The 18462-nt window shown below is 40.7% G+C and overlaps 2 protein-coding genes across 2 annotated transcripts; one reads left to right on the top strand and one right to left on the bottom strand.

The window, feature by feature from the left end:
- Nucleotides 1-944: 944 nt before the first annotated feature.
- Nucleotides 945-14673, top strand: spag5 (sperm associated antigen 5). Its single transcript, XM_040147242.1, has 25 exons — nucleotides 945-1055; nucleotides 1544-1600; nucleotides 1692-1808; nucleotides 1897-4184; nucleotides 4312-4504; nucleotides 4697-4813; nucleotides 5028-5120; nucleotides 5300-5434; nucleotides 5821-5940; nucleotides 6028-6120; nucleotides 6924-7058; nucleotides 7168-7261; nucleotides 7405-7552; nucleotides 7691-7741; nucleotides 8206-8380; nucleotides 8893-9026; nucleotides 9577-9745; nucleotides 10683-10830; nucleotides 12002-12248; nucleotides 13264-13396; nucleotides 13555-13635; nucleotides 13725-13874; nucleotides 14059-14133; nucleotides 14298-14378; nucleotides 14499-14673. Exons 2-25 carry the CDS (start codon nucleotides 1562-1564, stop codon nucleotides 14568-14570), a joined length of 5088 nt encoding a protein of 1695 aa, XP_040003176.1. The 5' UTR covers nucleotides 945-1055; nucleotides 1544-1561; the 3' UTR covers nucleotides 14571-14673.
- A 2213-nt stretch (nucleotides 14674-16886) lies between these two features.
- On the bottom strand, nucleotides 16887-17984 carry foxe1 (forkhead box E1). Its single transcript, XM_040146872.1, has one exon. The coding sequence runs from the start codon at nucleotides 17982-17984 to the stop codon at nucleotides 16887-16889; it is 1098 nt and encodes a 365-aa protein (XP_040002806.1).
- Between the last annotated feature and the right edge of the window lie 478 nt (nucleotides 17985-18462).

The raw sequence follows: 18462 nt of genomic DNA on the forward strand, positions 1-18462 counted from the left end.
GTAGCCTTACTGTACTGTTGCTTGAGGAAGTTGAGTGTAACAGTGACAAAAATATTGTAGGGGGAATGATCTTTTGATAAATTCTTGGTGGAGCTAGACTCACATATATATTTAAAAACCCAACGTGAAGGGTTTGGAATGTGAAACAAGAGTTTTAGGCAGTTCAGATGTTTCAATTCTTATCCGTCACACAGTACAATCAGGGAGGCGTCTGATCAGTCCCAATTTCGTTCTGCAGCATGAGACAAGGACCCCACAAATACAGCCAGAGTCATACAGAGCTATCTTCAGAGACATGAAGAACAAGGAGTCCTGCGACAGATGGTCTGGCCCCCCCACAGAGCTCTGATCTCAACGTCATGGAGTCAGTCTGGGATCACATGAAGATGCAGAAGCCACCGAGACAGACTAAATCCACAGAAGAACTGTGGAAATTTCTCCATGACGCTTGAACAACCTACCTGTCGAGTACCTCGAAAAACTGCACAAGTCTACCGAGGAGAACTGGTGCCAAATATTGATTTAGTTTTTCCCATTTACCGTACTTTGTATGAAATTAATTGATAAATAAAAATGATTCATTGCATTATTTCTGAAAGCATCATCACTTTACAACATTTTTTTTCCTCCAGTCCCTAAAACTACTACCGTAGGTGGTACAGTCACTAAAATGAGACACATGAAGAATAGGTACAAGGCATCAGGAACAAATGAGAGGGGTTATTTTTATTTTCTGGCATAACATTATAAAGGGAGAAATGAGCCTGATATGTCTTATAAAGCCCAGCTTGTAGATACCTGTGAGGTCACAGGAGAAATCTGTCGATTTTATATTGAGCTGTGACGTTAATGTCCTGTGGGGGGCGGCAGTGCGTTGTTGTACGCGCTATGTCCACCCCGGTGCGTCACACAATAACCGAAGAAGAGAAATTGACCAATAGCAGAGCTGAGATTTGTGTTTTGAATGAAACGCGGTTGATGGCCGCTCAGCGGAGATCTGCTTTTCTCGTCCTCTTTTATAACGTTGGTTAAAATCGGCTGTTAACGTGTGGAAGGTAACGCGCTTTTACATCATTTAACGATCTGCTTCGGGCAAATTATAGTTTAGGTAGTGTAAAGTGTACATTAATGAGTTGTGTTCAAACTAACTAGACTTGACGTTAACCAACGACTTCGGTAACGCTGTCGTTCACACAAGTTTACTATCCTAACTTACGCCCTTGCTGACAATATTCTTAGCAACGCATTGTGTGATAATTTAGTGTTACTTTATGCATCCAAGTTAGTTTTGTTTACTTATCAGCGCTTGTGAATGCTCTAAAAAGCCTGGTTCTGGGCAACTCCCTGTACTTGATACGTTACTTGATGTCAGTAGATTCTTAGCTAACTAGTTAATGTTCACATAATTTCGGTCTAGAAACTAGCTTAACGTTAGGGTCAGAACAGTTTGCCACCAATCAGTTTAATAAACATAAAAACAAGTTTAAAAAAAACAACAACAACAAAACAAAACAACCGTTTGATAGGAACTTGTATTTTGCAGTTGTACAGATACAGAATAATGTCCTCCTTGAAGTCACGTTCCACTGGGGAAGGCTTGGTAAGTCATTTGCACTCTGTCATGCATAGTGTACAGTTTTAAATTATGACTGAGCAAGCTAACATCTTATTTCAACTTTTGATGATGTTAGCCTTCCGGAAAATATGGAGAGCGTACCCCTCTGCGAAGTCTGGAGAATAAAATGCTGCACCTGCCAACTCCATCGTCTAGGCTGAAATCAGGTTGTGATGCAGTGAATACGACAAAGGTGGGTTTATACTAATATTTAGACACGCTCTCATTGTTTTAAATGTCTTTGTGACTTTTTCTGACCCTCTGTCCATTCTAATGTACAGGGTGAGGTTTCTCTCTGTGCCCCAGAGCCCCACCTGCATTGTCTTCCATCCACCGAAGTCATACAAACCAGTGCTCCCACGAATGATATGACAACTGCTGAGGCTGCTTATGGACTTGAAGATGTAACATTTAAATCCTTTGTCTGTCCCGGCGGTGAGGTTGAGATTTCAGGCTCTTTAGTGTGCGCAAAAGAGAGCATTATTTTGCCCAATCATCAGACTGGATATAACAGTGAAACAGAAGATACAGTCATATCAGACAGTATGATGGTGCAGTCATGCAGTTGCCACATAGAACATCCCTATCACAATCCAGAGATGATAGATGGTTCCTTGGTTGACATTGATGCAGCATGCTCCTTTGAAATTCCCAACACCACACCTCTGGCCTCTGGGAGCCTGGATGATAAACATGCCACACAAGATTCAGGAGTTTTTCAGTACGACTGCTGTGGAGAGAAAGATGCCAACCGGAAATCCTTTGTCTGTGACGGAGGTGAGGGGGAAGTCGCAGATGTCATCAGACAACATGATGAGACCATTCCTCTGTCCCAGGCAAAGCTTAGTGAATGTTTACAGGACAACAGTGTAAATTCAACTACTTTCTCTGACAACGGCCAACTGTGTCAAGCGGAACATGCTGATCGTCCCAACTTTAGCAGCACAAATGGTCTTCCTGTCATCACCACCGTCTTTGAGACCCAAAATGGTTTTGAAAAGCCTGCTAATGGACCCAGTGATGTAACCTTCAAATCATTCAACTGCACTGGTGGTGAGATAGAAATTTCAGATGGCACCAGACTTGTAGATGAGACTGTTCCTCTACTAGCTGACTGCACTGGGACCAGCAGTGTGTCATGCAGTTATAGTATAAATCAAAGTGTTGTAGCTGGTGACCATGATGCGCAAAACAGTACTGATCATTTAGATCACCCATACTGTAATATTCAAAATTATTCATCAAATTCAAGTGGCGACCTTTCCATTGCCCAGGGGCTATTGCCAAGCAGCACTGATGCTATGGATGAGGTTAAACAGATTAGCTCGGTGGTACCCGATAGCCAGACTGGCAGACAGGAAGGGGTTGCATTTGGCTCTTTCATCAGAACTGTGGGTGAGGTTGAAAAATCAAATGGCAGTCGATTGTCTGAGAAGATTTCCCCTCTGCCCAGTGACCAGGCTGTGATCTGCCAGCCCCTGGATGACAACACTGTACCTACTTATGTTACACAGGATCAAATCCAAGATGACTACGAACAACCTAACTGCCACGTGGAAAATGATGAACTTGTTTTAGATACTCACCCACCCGCGTTCAACACATCTTCGCCGACTAACATGTTGTTAAAGGCCTTGGATAATGAATCCATTAACTGTCAAGTCCAAGAAAAATCGAAGCACTCAGTACAACCTAAAGACAGTGCGTTGTCCTCAATGTTTGCCAAAACAGAGTCTAATGACTGCAGCAAACTTGAGGCTTCAGCAGAGAGTCCCACACCTGTGGAAGTGCAGCAGGATCTGGAGCATGTCTGTAACGCGCTTTTAAGCAGTGGACCTCCTGAATCCAGTGAGGCAAAAGACAGTACCCTCGGCTCATCTGGGAATGGACCTGTTCTTTGTAACTCTGCAGAAAAACTTCATACAGAGAACCTCCCTGATGTTGTGAAATTGCTGTCAGAGTGTCCCTCAGCAGCATCAGCTTTGCAGTTTGGAATCCTAAGTCCTGCTGTATCTGTATTAAAAGCTCATAACGATTCTGCTTTGGACAATTTTTTAACTAACGACTCTGCTCTCGAGGTTGAAAAGAGCTTGGTGGCTCCTATTAATGCTGGGTTATGGGCAGAGCACTTGGAGAGCCCCATGCCACGTCCTCTATTCAACTCTACAGCACTGGGTTACAAGCCCCAGTCAGACCCAGGCATTGAGCCGAATGGGGGTGTGGGTATGAAGCCCTGTGCCGTGCCTCAGTCAGAGGTAGAAAAGCCGGTCCTGGATTTCTCGTTGATTCCAGATGGTCCCCTTCAGCACCAGCTCCGGCAGATGGCAGAGTTCCTCATTTTGGCATCTGGAAAGATGGGTCCTGCTGCTGTCCCTGCTTCTACTCCACCTCCTGCTTCCGTCACAGTCCCGTCAGCAAGAGCTACTCCTGCAGAATCCCACAGTGTTTGTGTGGGCACCACTGCTGTGAAACTGGTAGACCGGAGCCTCAATACATCTGGCCAGTTTGAGAGAAAGAGGGCTTTCTCTGTGGTTGATTCCTGCACTCTTACTGACCCTCTCCTGTGGAAGTAAGTGTTAGCTATGAATTTATTATTTAATAAAACATTGGTTGTGATTATGACATGGCTAATTCTGCTGTCTGTGTGTTTCTCTGTCTGCCTTCCTGACTCTTTCTTTCTATCAATGTGGTGTCAGTTTACCTCCAGGCAGTCTAGAATGCCTCCCTAGACACGAGCTGGAGCAGAGGTTAAGTTGTAGCATGATCATGGTGGAAGCCCTGGTCCAGCAGTTGGCTGCAGCCAGAGCACAGGGATGTCCTCCTGCAGGCCCTGGACCTTCAGAGCTCAGGGAGAAATTAGTGCAGACAGACCACACTGAACTCAGTCAGGTAAGGACACATTCAAACAATTCTAAGGACAGTGGGAGATGTGAAGAATTTAGAGCTGGTACTTTTGTACATTGACTTCTTTCACTATGATGACCTTTGGTTTCTTGTAGTTCAGCATTCTGTTGATGTTATACAGAAGCTATAACTTTCAATTATAAGTTTTAATAAACATTTGGTTTGTATTTTATATAGACCACAATGTTCCGAGACCTTTATATGGAGGCTCTGAGCAGGATTGGTGAGTTGGAGTTGCAAGGAAGTTCTCTACAGAACCTCATTCATTGTATGCAGGACATAAGAGTCACCATGGTGAGACAACACATGATACACGATACAACACAACCCAAACTTTATAGGTACAATGCTCTTGAATGTCAGTGTGTTTAAAGACTGTTTTACAAATTTACATAAATTGTGCAAAATTATGTTTTTTAATTTTCTTTATTCCTATGTGGAAAAAATGTGTTAGCGCACCTGATTTTGTTCTTTAATAATGGTGAAGTGCTTGTTTTTGTCCCAACAGACTTCTTTGAGTGGTGACACAGATGCTGCTCTCTCTAACATGAATGAAATAGGATACATTGTCAGAGAGGACCATCAAAGCCTTGTCTCACATGTATGTAAACATGTCTTGCATGTCTTTCTCACTTGACATCAACTGCAAGTATTTGTGTGATTATCCATCCAGCAATTATATTATGGTATGTGTTTAACTGTGTATACGCCAATAATGGTACATTTTATCTGCTTGAATTTAGCTGATATTTACCCCCCCCCCCCCCTTGTGTTGTTTAGTATGGTCAGATGAAGTCTCTATTTGAGAAAACAAAGGACACACAAACGCGAATGATGCAGAAGGTCAAAGATGTTTTTCACCAAAGAAATGACATGAGGACACAGATGGAGGAGGCCTTCACAGCCAAGGAGGCGGTAAACACAGTGACTAATCTCTTAATTGTTATGTGGCCTTAGTAATTAATTTTTTTAATTTTTAGCTCCATGACTTTTCCTATCCTTTTTCAAGTGTCTCTGCTGCAGGTTGGAACACAGAATTTTTTTTTTTTTTGTTATTTGTCATTGATGAAGCCAGTACTTTCAAACACCAGGGCTACATTTTTTTATGCTTTTGTTGAGAAAAGATAAAATAAATATCACGGGCCTCTTAATAGTTAATGTTTTATGTAGCAGGGCTTTCCTGCTCTGGTGGACCTAAATACAAGCATTATGGAGAAAATTTAAACTGCCCCTCCACAGTTAATTGTTGTCATAGTTACCGTCAGTGACATGCAAGTGTGTGTCTGATTGTCTGTTTCCAGGCCTTCAGTGCGATGGAACAGCTGAGGACGCACTGTGCCACAGAAATGTCAGAGCTGGAGAAGAGTGTGGGGTCTCAGCAAGAACTCTTGGCTGCCGTAAAGCAGGCCCACCCAGAACAGGCAAGAACAAAAGGCAGTACCGTAATTTATTCAGCATAACATCCTTCAGAATGTGTCTGATTTCAGTTTTTTTTTTTACTAATGCAGGTTGCATTAAACCAGGCCTACACTGAAACGCTGAACTCTGCTTCTGATCTTTTGTCCGAAACCATTGAGGAGCATTCCAGTCTGATGAAAGAAGTATGATCAGTATATCCTTTTAGAAACAACTCAAATACATTATAAGCACGTAACAACACCTTTACATAATATGTTGTGAGTCGCAAAAATTGGGCTGGATATCGGCAGTAAACTCCATATATTTCCTGGTTATAAAACTATGGACCAAGGATTTATTTTAGAATAAATACAGCCTCATACAGCTACGCATGGACTGTCAGTACCTGATGCTTCCACTGAGTACAGACATCAACCTTAGTTATCACTTCGAGCACAGACAGGGTAGAAACTGATAGTCTGCATACTAATTCCTCTGCATTGTTTGTGTTGACAGGACATCAGGCTGTTATCTGTAAACTGCTGCTACCTAGCAATAGCGTCCCGGCAGAGACAGAATGAATAATGCCCATAGCTTCATGCCTCACAGCTGCGTAGCCAGAGATATCTTTTCAACAAACGCAAACCGAGAGCTCAGATCAGTGTGTGGATTTTTTTTCTTTTTTTTTTTTTCTGCCAATCCCTCATTTTTTGAATCCAAACCTACCCAGAAATCACAATCTGCCAGTTTCTACAAAATAAAAAATAAAAAAAAAGATAAGCATAAAGGACTGAGATCTCATATGACAGAGAACTAAACAGCAACAATTGTGTTTTATTTTTTAAACAATTTTGTTTCAATTTTAGCTTGATTTCTGTGAAAATTTTCTCACAAACTAAAAGTGCCTTTACGAAATGGTGTTTGAATGGAGATAGCATTCACAACTTTATTTTAAATATAACAATGCTCATGGTGCTGATGGTTTTGCATTGTCATCTTTCCATAGCTCTGCACAGTCAGAAGCCTTCTGCAGAAAAGTGCACCTATGCTTCTTAAGCTGAATGAGAAGGCAGCGGCTGCTTTGAGAGAGAGGGACGAGCATATTTCTGCAAGAGACCAAGCTGTCGAAGAGAGAGAGCAGGTCAGATTTTAATAATTTATTTGGGACACTTATTGCCCTAAACCACTTAACTACTTGTTTTAATAGAATGATGATGGGTGCAAATCATGAAGATGATTATACTCAACAGATCGAAGAGGAATTGAACCAAGCTAATGTGAATCTCCAAACTGCCAGCGAACAGATTGGTGATTTAAATCTGCAGGTGACAATTCTGACCACAGGTAAAACTGAAATGAATATGTTTAAGTGTCTTTGGTCATTTAATTCCTTATCTTTTCAAACAACTGTGTAAAAAGGCAAATTAGTTTTCTTCTTTATCAGCCCATACAATTGATAACTATTCGTTCTTTTCATTAAATTTTAGAGATGGGTGTGCTGCGTCAGAAGCTAACAGAAAGAGATGAGGAGAGTGGTCAGCTAGAGAGGAAGGTGACAGAGTTGTCTGCTACAGTTTCCTCCACTTTGGCCTCCTATAGCTTCTTGGAGCAGGCCCTTGCTGCTGAGACTACAAAGTATGAGCCCAACAAGAACTCTAATTTATTGAAAAAAGGAAGCAAATGCTGTGCTAATTTAACATTGTTGCACTAGCACAATATTTGATATATTCTGATATAGAACACGCAGGTGCTAAAAACTTTTTTTTTTTTCAGATTGCAGCAATCATGGAAGGACATCCAGCAAGCCAAGGACAGAGCAAATGAGTAAGTGGTCACAGGGATTTTCAATAGGAATGAAACAATAACTAACTTGAAATTGGTTAATGGTTTGATATGAAATTTTGAGCAAAATCACAGTGAGAACAAAAATGATTGAAGAAAAATTTATCTTTGTTAACACTTACAGCAAACAATGTTTTCATGTACTTTTTTTATATCCCATGTAACGTTACATTTATTTCCAAATGCGTAGGTATTTGGAAATCCCCACTTCTTTCTGTTTTCATAAATTCTGTTTGGTTAGGAAGGGAAGTTGTCCCTCTTTCTGTCGCTGACAAGATGCCCTGGCAGTTTACCATTTGCAGTAATGATGAAAGGGAATTTAAACTTCTTGAATTATGACAGAAGATTGGGACCAATAGGCAACCCCCCTGCCACACATTCACAGATGTTATTGAAAATACTGCAGCTAATGCCACTGCCTATGTTATGTCTGTGCCTGTGTCCAGGTTGGAGACGTCACTGGGCCAGTCGGAGCAGCGTGTGTGTGAGTTGAGTCGGGCTCTGGCTCAAAGTGAGGAGCAGCTCAGTCAGCTGCAGACCCTCTCGCAGTCTCAGCAAATGCAGATCCAGCAGCTCCAGGATGTTTGCGCACAACTCGGTGGCGTGCGAGAAATGAACGAGGTTAGCTTGTAGAGTGAATATGTGTTACACTTGTGGTACTTTTTGGATTCTTGGCTTGGAAAATTTTTATGGTATAGACCCTCTTACTTTTTCTTTATATTGTTTTTCACTTATGCTGTTGAAGTCCCCATCCTATATTGCCTGAGAGGATTACTGGCATCAATAGGGTTGTGAGCAAAGCAAAATGTTTGTAATGGATGACCAATAAAATCCTTAGATCCAGCCTTGGTTTGGGAGAGCACATACATTTTTACATAACATACATCCTTGATTATCACTTATAAACGTGCTGTATAAGCTAACATAAATCCAAGATCTGAGCATCTGTACTCACAAAGTTGAGTAGTAGCTTTGTTACTTTCTTTTCTAAATCCACTTTGCCGTCTTGATTGGCAGTTATTTTATTTTAAAGTCGGGTGTTGTCGTCTTATGAATAGTACGGGACTTCTGTGTCATGGTGGATTTCTGGTTTAACTTCCTGTTGTCTGTGTGTGTGTGTGTGTGTGTGTCAGTTCTTACAGATGGAAAATGAGTTGGCGAGGGAGCAGGTGGCTGAAAGTGAGCGTATGCTGAGGGCCAACCTGCAGGGGCTCCGGGAGAGGAACATTCAGTGTGAGGACCTAAAAGGAGAACTTAGTCAGCTTCAGTAAGTTTAAGTTAACAGCACCCTTTTAATGATCTTTTTTTGCATTTTAATAATAAAACTAAACCTGTAATTATTTCGGTTAATGTGCTGTTACCATAACCATATGTTAGTGAGGTCGACAGCACCACTGCTTTCTCACTTAAATACTCCAGCATTTTGTCAACATCCACTGTTTTGGGTTTTATCAACTTTCTTTTTGCTTTGCTTACCAAAAGTTTGTAATATACTTAACATATTGTGTTGGATGCCTCTTTTATGTCTGTTAGACATAATATTAATATAATAAACCAAAACAGTTTTGCATTTTGGAAAGAAGTAGCACCGAAGAGGAGAGAAGAAAAGTCATTCTCTCATGTGTTCTTCTGGGTTATTTTGATCAAGAGTATAATTCCTCTGTGGGTCCTAAGTCTATCTGTGTGCATGCAGTTACATTTGAACTTCAGCAAAGCTAGTGTTAATCTTACTACAAATTGTTCTATGCTTTGTCTAACAATGTTTAACATTTTGTCTATATACTCAGTGATAACTTATCTGTGTATGTGTGATGCAGGCTCGAGAACAGAAGTTTGCAGGAGCAGCTGGAAACCACAAGGTCCAGGGCCAGTGCAACCCAGATGGAGCTTGGAGAGAAGCAGGCCCAGGCAGTCACTGAAATCACTTTGCTGCATCACACACTGCGAGGACTGATCAATGAGCTATATGCAGCTCTCAATGACCAGGTAACATTTGGGAACTGCAAAACACAACCCAAAGCAGGACAGCAGCTAGATTTCACCACCTTTGTCTCACTCTCATATTGCACCGATGTACAGGCGTGGCCAAAATTACCCTTCCATTTAAAAGAGGGGGGAAAAAAAACAATTTTCTCTGAAATAAATTGAAACTGACGAAAGTAATCTATTCTCTCTCCCATATTTAATAAAACACACATGTTGCTTTTGATTCTCCCAGAAACATTTTGGCTCGTCAACATGCAATTTGGCAAACTCCAGTCAGGCATTTTTATGTTTCAAAATTGGGGTCTTCCTGGGTCACACAACCAAACAGCACATGGAGGACTTTTCTCCCTTTAAATATGCTGAAGGACTGAATAAAAGATTGCAGACAATTGTGATGCTAATTGAAGACAACAGTCTGCCTGAAATATCACTACAATCCACTTATTTATCAGCCCTTTTAAGGGGTACCAATAAATTTGTTGGGGCCATTTTAGAAGATCTTTGTATAATAAAAAAGAATTCAGCTCTTTTCCCAACTTCTTTCATTCTATGGTAAGCCAAAGTCATGTGACTATGCATGACAAAAGAGCTTTTAATTTCAACACTTTTCAGGAAGAACGGAGCTTTGTTTCACTGAGGTGTAAGGGCAGCAACAATTTTGGCAACATCTGTACATGTTCTATACATATAGGCGACATGCAAGGCTATAACTCTGTTTCTAGTAGAATGGATGATGCAGCACTGTGTTGTAAATTCTGCTATGAGAGAGATGAATCAACTCTATAGGTGTGCTGTCAAACGTCCTGGTTTACAAAACGTTAAATGACATTTTGTAGCAGCGAATAATTCTGACATGAATTGTAAATAATTGGACTGCAGCACGGTGGAGAAAAACTATAATGCTTTTTCACTCAGTCTTATATATCTTACTTTTTAGAAACCAGAACCACTGAAAGGTAAAGAGTCTCAACCAGTCCACAACTTGGAGCGTCGTCACCCCTCCAGCTCGTTTGTCGACAGCATCATGGTTGCATTAACTGCTGAGAAGGAGGGAGAAGTCAAAACAGAGACACCGCCTGGACCAGGTACTGTAGCTAAAACCTGCATGTGTCTTAAGGTGATGCTTTTTCCAAAATGTAACAGCTCTCGGCCCTTAGCCTTGAGGGACGAGAATGAAAGTTGTCACATGGGCTGTCACTTTTTCCAAAAATAATAAACAATTTGTTTGAAGGATATCCCCCTGCCGCATATCCTTGCATATAAACTTTGCTATCTTACAGGCGATGGCATTTTTACGAGCTTCGGCTGCAGGTTTGTTGTTGTTGTTGTGGTGTAAGACACCTTTTTTTGGTCAAAGTCAACAAACAGACTTATCTTTGTTAGTTACTTTGCCGTCTATGGTGCAGAACCCAAAATACTTCCACACACTGCTTCTCAGAGTCTTTGGTCTTTCGATTATCCGCTCAGCGGGTTTTCCCGCTATTGTCCTCCATCTTCGAAGCAAATAGAAAAAGTTACTAGCTTGATAGGTCAATAAGGCATGCCATAGGTCAAGCTGATAGTGAAGTTTTAAAGCTTTATGAACAAATAAAGCTAAGGTTTTGTTTTTAAAAAAACAAAACATAAAACAAGTGCTTTGGTGAACGTCTGTTTCTATTGGGGATGAGAGCTGCTATAAATATTTAATTTTTAATAGTGCTATGTATTTATATTGTTCAGCAAGTTCAAACAGGTGACAGTGACAACAGGTGTTTCATTTCAGTGGCTCAAGCATGAGTTGCATATATGTGTCCCCTTTATGGAAGGGAGGTATAGATATCCTGTGAAGGATGGTTAAAAAGTCCACTTCCCTAACATAACTCAAAATGTTCCTCCTTTGAAACGAAGCAGGTGAAAATTGCCTTGTCTTATCCTGTAATAATCATTGCGTTTTCTTCAAAACTTTTTGTTCTTTCCACACCACCTGGTATTGCAATTGCCACATCTCCCTAAGGATAATAAACCCAGGTGTCTTTTTCTTCATATTCTGGTAAAATGTACAACTAAAACTGTCTACTTTACTTGAATTAGCACTTTTGTTAGAGTTTGCACAGCTGGCATCTGAGTTAAAGGGGCTATAACTGAGTGAAATTAAAAATTGCACACCTACATGGGAAAAATCTAATTACACACCTCTAATTTCAAAGTGGGTTTAAATGTCATTCAATAACAGTGTACAATTAAAAAAATCTAAGCTGTAGTTCACTGTCTCTTCAGTCCCCTCAGACATGCCTGAGCCACAGTGTGAAGCTTTGTTCAGTGGGACAAGTGCCTTCGTCCGCATTGCAGCCATCACCCCTAAAAAGAATTTAAAAGCAGTAGAGTTTGAACCAGAAGAGGACGATCAGAGCAGCGTGGCAGAGCTGCTGATTGACCTGGGCAGCACCGTCACAGAGCTGGTCAGCACTCTGAAGCTGGTGAAACAGCACAAAGATGCTCAGCTGGAGGAGCTGCACCACACCATGTAAGTGCTGTAAAATATTTATGTGGTGATGAAATAAAAATGTAACTTTTTCTTATAAGAAACTCTGCTTTATAAATTTACTTCAACTAACTATTTATTTAACTAATTATTTTCTATTTAGCCAAATGTTTTTGCTATCTTTTCATTAGTTGATAATATTTTTGATGTGCAGTCTGTACTGTCTATTAAATCTTAGAAAACAGGAAAAAGCGCCCAACACTAGTTTCCACCGCCCAAGGTCATGTCTTCAAAGTGATTGTTTTTTCTGACCAACCATCCAAAACCAAAGATATTCAGTTTGCAGTGACATAAAATTCTCACACTTGAGAGACTGGACACACCAAATGTTTGGCATCCTTTACTTGATGAATGACTTAACAGAAAATAAACCTCCACCTCTTTTGATAGTCAATTAATTGATTTGTTGATTGATTTCCACTAATCCCCTTAGCACTAGATCAGTTAGTGAAGGGCTGCAACTAACAATTATTTTCATTAACATTTAATCTGCTTATAATTTTTCTTGATTAATTGTTTGGTTTGTAAGACATCAGAAAACAGTGAATTTTTTTTGTCTTAAGCCCAGGGGGGATGTCATTTAAGTGCCTGTTTTATCCGACCAATGGTCCAAAACCCAAAGATTTTTTTATTTATTATCTCATGAGACAATAAAAACAACAAATCCTCACAACTGAGAAGCTGGAACTAACGAATATGTGATGTTCGAGGGATAGGAAAAGCAGATGTGAGAGGCAGCATGGGAACACCAACTAACTGAAAGAGTCTGCACATTATTCAGTAAACATGGTTTGACACAGGGCCTTCACCAGAGGTTTGGTATTGATAAGGACCAGTCCCTGACAGACAAGGGGTGATATTAACTTTGTTAGTAAATATAAAGAAGATTTCTGGATTTATATTCTGTGAAGCTCACCCCAGAGGAATGAATGATTGGAGTTGCATTGTTCATACAAGCTCAATGTAAAATCCAACATTATTTATTGCATTGTTCCAGCTATGGCCTGCAGGAGGAGCAGCAGGCTGCAAATAGCAACCACGAGGCTGAAGTGTATGAGCTTAAGCATCAACTTAGCAGTCTAAACAGCCTGGTTGAGAGGGGCAATCAGGCGTTGCAGCAGAAAGCTCAGGTAAGAAATGCATTCCCTTCTGTCAGTTTTAACTTTGTCTGTGATGCCTTAGTTCAAGATGGCTAAAGAAGAGTGCTGACTAATGGGACTGATCCTGTTGAGCTGAGAAAAGTGCTGAAATTTTTCTTTTAAAAAAAAAAACCTTTTTCTTTACACAGGATGAGAAAACTTTGGCAAATTTGTCTGCAGAAATACAAGACGCCCAGGAAACTCTAAATAAACACAAGACTGACAATAACGTAAGACGCAGAATAAGTGTAACAGTGTAACAGTGTACACTAAGTGTAACAGTTTAAAAAAAAAAAAAAAATGTATCAATTTTTCACAGGAATTGCGGAAGGAGGTGGTAGAACTTCGTCGCTCTCTCCAGCAGTTGAAGGTGGAGTCCCAATTCCTGCGTGAGGAGTTGAAAAAAGCTGGTTGCCATTCAGCTAACCAAGCCCATTTCATGGAAGAGAAGATCCAGTTATTGAGAGAGGTATTTATGATCCTGTCACATATAGTGTCAGTATAGCCTCATATAGCCCGTGTGGATTAATTCACTATTAATTCATTATTCTATCTTGTAGTAGTTTTCAGCCTGTTCCAGAGCAAACACTGCAGGTTAAATGCTTTTTTTTTTTTTTTCTCTCTATCATATATTTCTTTTATTTGATCCCTAGGTGGAGAGACTGAAGTTGAGTCTTCAGGAGGTAGAGCAGGCCAGAGTGAAACTCCTTGAAAGAGCAAAGAGACATGTAAGTGCCGACTATATACAGTATCGCTTATATTCCTGATTACGCACCATCACCTTTCTTTTCTTGTCTTGGGAGAACATGAGATTGTTTTAATGCCAGTATCCCAGAACTGTCTTGTGAGGATGCGATCCGGTGTGTTCACGATGTTGTAACGTCTCTCACAGCAAATGATCCATCAGAGCAACCAGCAGAAAAGTGAGAATGAACTTCAGATGTTAAACAACATGATCAATAAAGTCAGAGAGGTGAGAGATACTGTTTAATCTGGTTTTTCTGTGCTCTTTCACTTTTGGCATCCTGTCAAGAGTGTGAAGTCTGTGATATGGATATTTGAGGTGATGGATGTTTTTATTTGCTCCACACAGACCCTGCTGTCTTTGCCAGAGGTTGTGAAGAATTGTGAACAACTTCAACAGCTTGTTGAATACATTGGCTGACATGTTTTGTTTTTTTGTCACTTGTGTTCTTTGTATTTATGTCTATGTTATGCTTTAGCTTCTCCTGGCTGTAAGTGTTCATATTTTAAGTATGATTAAAATAATTGTTTTTAAATCAAATAAATTGTCTTTGTTCCTTATACTTCAGCAAATAAAGTAAACAGTCACGTTAATATTAATAGCAGCACACGTGGCCACTGTTAGATTTGAATACATCATGCTGAATAACTACATGTGTTGTGCTCCCACGCTACATGGAAAATAAAAACATCTTTTTTTCAAAGTGTTAGCAGTCATACTTAGGTTTTCTCTACCAGGCAATATTTTTAATAGTGATATATTTTAAAGGGTTTGATGAACTTCGTATCTTGGTCTAGAACTTAGTTTTAACTATCAGTTAATGGTTTGTGAAAAGAAAGGTGGTTAAAAGTATTAATAATACTTGAACCACAAACCTTCAAATTTTAATTGTCAGTCATGACAAATAAAAATTTTTTGCAGAAAATGCGCTCTGTTCGAGTGCTTTAAAAAAAAAAAAAAAAAAAAGGAAAAAAAATCTTCCCCTAAAATGAAAACAAATTACAATTTCCTCCGTGGATGTTTTTCCGTATGGCACAGTTCAGCATTTGGTAAAAGTTGGGAGAATCCTACAGTGGAAATGAATGCAGATACAACTTGACTGTGTTTGAGCAGAATGCACAAGAAAAGCAGATTTGTTTTTTCTCTTTTTCTCAAACCTTAGCAAAGTGTTACTGTACATGGTAATCTCCTGTTGCTGTGTACTGTTAACACAGATGAGGTATGCCACCGTAGGCTACACCTGAGTTTGTTTAAATCTAATTTTATAATTTTAAAAAAGTGAAGTGTGTAGAAAGATCTCCCATCACCTTCGGCCTTATACTTTCTATTATCGCCTATCATTAGACCATAAACAAAACCTTTGTTTATCAAACCAATCTTTGTAGTAAATCCCCAATGTCAATATTGTCTTTTTGATATCTTATAAGTTGACACTTGCTGATTAGTTATCCTCATTTAATCCACCGTGATATTAAAGTTCAGTTGCACTCGCGAAAACTAGGAGCCCTTCAAAGAGGGATACTTTGTTGAAAAAAAAAAAAAAATCAAGTCATATCCGTAAACATAGCTTCTTTTCCGATAGAAAATAAAGTGTCTTCACCATAATAAAGTATTTCATATGAGTCTCATCTTGTCTGATACGCAGATGTTTTTGCAACAGAGGTTCTAGCATTGAGGTAAAGGACTCGCACTGCTTCATTTCACAGGCTGAAATATTGAGTTACAAGTCAATTCATTTTTTTGATTAGTGGATCCATGTGGTAGATAAACTCTGTGTTTCTAAGTGCTGTGTAGATGTCTGGGCATGATAATTGAGGCCGGTCACAGTCACTGCTAATACCGTGGCTCCAGACAACACTTCAAACTGGCTGAAGTGAAACACCGTAAGTAAAATAAACAAAAGAAACAGATTTTGGAGGGCATTTTTCATTCGTGGCGGCATTATGTCTGGATCTGTTGGTTCCTCGTTATTTTGTAATCCATTCTAGTTTAATTATAACATTTACAGATATATCCGATGTAATTCTGATATGTGACTAACTGATGTTGCCTGGCTGTGAATCACATTTTCCTCTGGGGACAATAAAAATACAAAATAATTGCCTGATATTTCGGCACAATTCCTTAAATTGTAATAGCAATAATTCATCAGTAATTTAAACATTTTATTTTTGTAAAAGAAACCTTCTATATGATTGTTTATTTCCAAAAAGATGACCTAATATGCATTTTCATTTGGAAACAAAATACATGCAAATGTAGTAAAGCTAATGTTCTTCATACAAGCCACCTAATGCAAAGGCTATGACCATGAAACACAATAATTTATAGCAACATTTCAAAGACTGTCATTTAAACTTAACAGTAATGTAAATATTTAGCTTGCACATTCTAGTTATGACAAAAAAAGCTCGCACCCACAAATGAAATTAGATGAATTTTACATTCTCACATGCTGTGAAGAACCCTTGACATTCAAAACCAAATTTAAAACGTGATCTGAAAGTAAATTACCGTCATTATGGAAAATCGGTTGTAGGGTTAATGGTATATATCACAGTTGTGTCAAGAGAGGTGCATTTAAACAGTCTGTTCAGTTTTGTCCTTAATAAATGTCAAACAAAGAAAAACAATCATGTTTGTGTGCAGAAATGTCTGGCTCACTTAGTGCTTTCTCAAGTCTCTGATGTTCTGTTATAAAGGTATTGAGATGCTGGGATCTACATTCTCGGTAGCTCAGATTGCAGACACAAACCTGTCCATATTCCCTGGGTATGTGGGGTGTCTCAGATAACCCCCAGTGTTGCCGATAGGACCTGCAACACTGTTATACTGGGAGAAAGAACCCAGCTGCACTGGGGAGATCCTGCCATAATGGTCCACAGACTCCGCAGGCCCGTGGGGTGAGGCATGGAGGCGTCCTGTCGCTGCATACCCCTGGGTGTGGCTGTGTCCATATGAGCCCGGGTGTGCATGGTGGTGTGGGTGCCCGTTGGGCCCAGAGTAGGTGAACCCGGGATGTGTAGAGGAGCGGGATGGCACGGCTCCTCCGCACGGTTGGCTCTGGAAAGCTGGAGCTCCCAGGTTGCAGGGACTGGATCCGCTTGGAAGCCCCTCAGGAGTGAAGCTCCTGCTGGGCTGCTGCATCACCTCTGGCCCTTGACCTCCCAGCATGCTGGCTGACGGTGGGTGTCCCATGAGGTTGCTGATGCTGAACATACGGGTCTGGCCTGGCCCGAAACCAGGAGGGGATGAAGAGGGGTAGTAGGTGGACGGCAGCTGCTGCCCATAGGTTGCACTGACTGTCATGTTGGGGTAGACTGAGTTGGTATATGCAGCTGACCTGGCAATCTGGACAGGAGAGAAAACTGGCGTCTCATGCATGTATGAGGTGTAGGTGTTCAAGTCACAGCGCTTAAACCTCTTCCTCCGCCTCAGGAAGCTTCCACTCTCGAACATGTCCTCTGCGTTTGGGTCTAAAGCCCAATAGTTGCCCTTTCCTGGCCGCCCTGGCTCTCGAGGGATCTTGATAAAACAGTCATTGAGAGTCAGGTTATGGCGGATGGAGTTCTGCCATTTCTTTGAATTGTCTCTGTAGAAGGGGAAACGCTCTGTGATGAATTTGTAGATGCCCCCCAATGTCAGCTTGCGGTCAGGGGAGTTTGCTATGGCCATGGAAATGAGTGCAATATAGCTGTAAGGGGGTTTCCCCCGCTGGAGAGGTCTCTTCCTCCTCCGACCTCTGGGCTGCTCCTCTGTCTGTGGCGGAGGGTTGGAGACAGATAAAGTGTCTGCTGGAGAGTCTTTCTCCACTTTGACCACTGGCATTGTCATGGACAGTTCAAAAATGTCCCGGAAAAACAGATTATAAAGTGAGCTTACTGCAAATGCTGGTAGTTCCACAGCCCGCCTGAGGAAGACAAATTTGATCCTGGACAGTGGAAACAGACAATCCTTCCAGAAAAATCACATTTGTTTTTCACAATTCAGTGTCTCTGAGTCCAAATCCAACAGTTCTTCAAAAGCAGTTGAAGTAATTTGCTTTTCCAAGAAATCCCGTTTCATTAAATGCAGTGCTAATTCCACAGTTTGTTGTCAGGTTAAGTTGGAGACCAAAGCTGTAAAAGCACTATGCGTGGTGTTTAAGGTGTATGTGAGAATGAGTCAACCAGCGTTACCTGAAGAGCGTATTACCTCCGCAGAGCACCTGAGGGGCCACACCCCCCCAAGTATCACATGCTCTCAACATACCTCAGCTTTATAAGGGCCTATTGTTCATGCCTGACAAAGTCTGCATACTTTGTGGGGGAAA

The sequence above is a fragment of the Xiphias gladius genome, chromosome 15, assembly GCF_016859285.1.
Source record: "Xiphias gladius isolate SHS-SW01 ecotype Sanya breed wild chromosome 15, ASM1685928v1, whole genome shotgun sequence".
NCBI classification, from domain to species: domain Eukaryota; kingdom Metazoa; phylum Chordata; class Actinopteri; order Istiophoriformes; family Xiphiidae; genus Xiphias; species Xiphias gladius.

Bases quoted from the DNA above. Each gene is read 5' to 3' on its own strand.
- spag5 (XM_040147242.1), top strand. From the start codon at position 1,562: ATGTCCTCCTTGAAGTCACGTTCCACTGGGGAAGGCTTG. The intron at 5,121-5,299 runs GTATGTAAACAT...TGTGTTGTTTAG, and splicing joins ATCAAAGCCTTGTCTCACAT to TATGGTCAGATGAAGTCTCT. The intron at 13,636-13,724 runs GTAAGACGCAGA...AATTTTTCACAG, and splicing joins AACACAAGACTGACAATAAC to GAATTGCGGAAGGAGGTGGT.
- foxe1 (XM_040146872.1), bottom strand. From the start codon at position 17,984: ATGACAATGCCAGTGGTCAAAGTGGAGAAAGACTCTCCAGCAGACACT.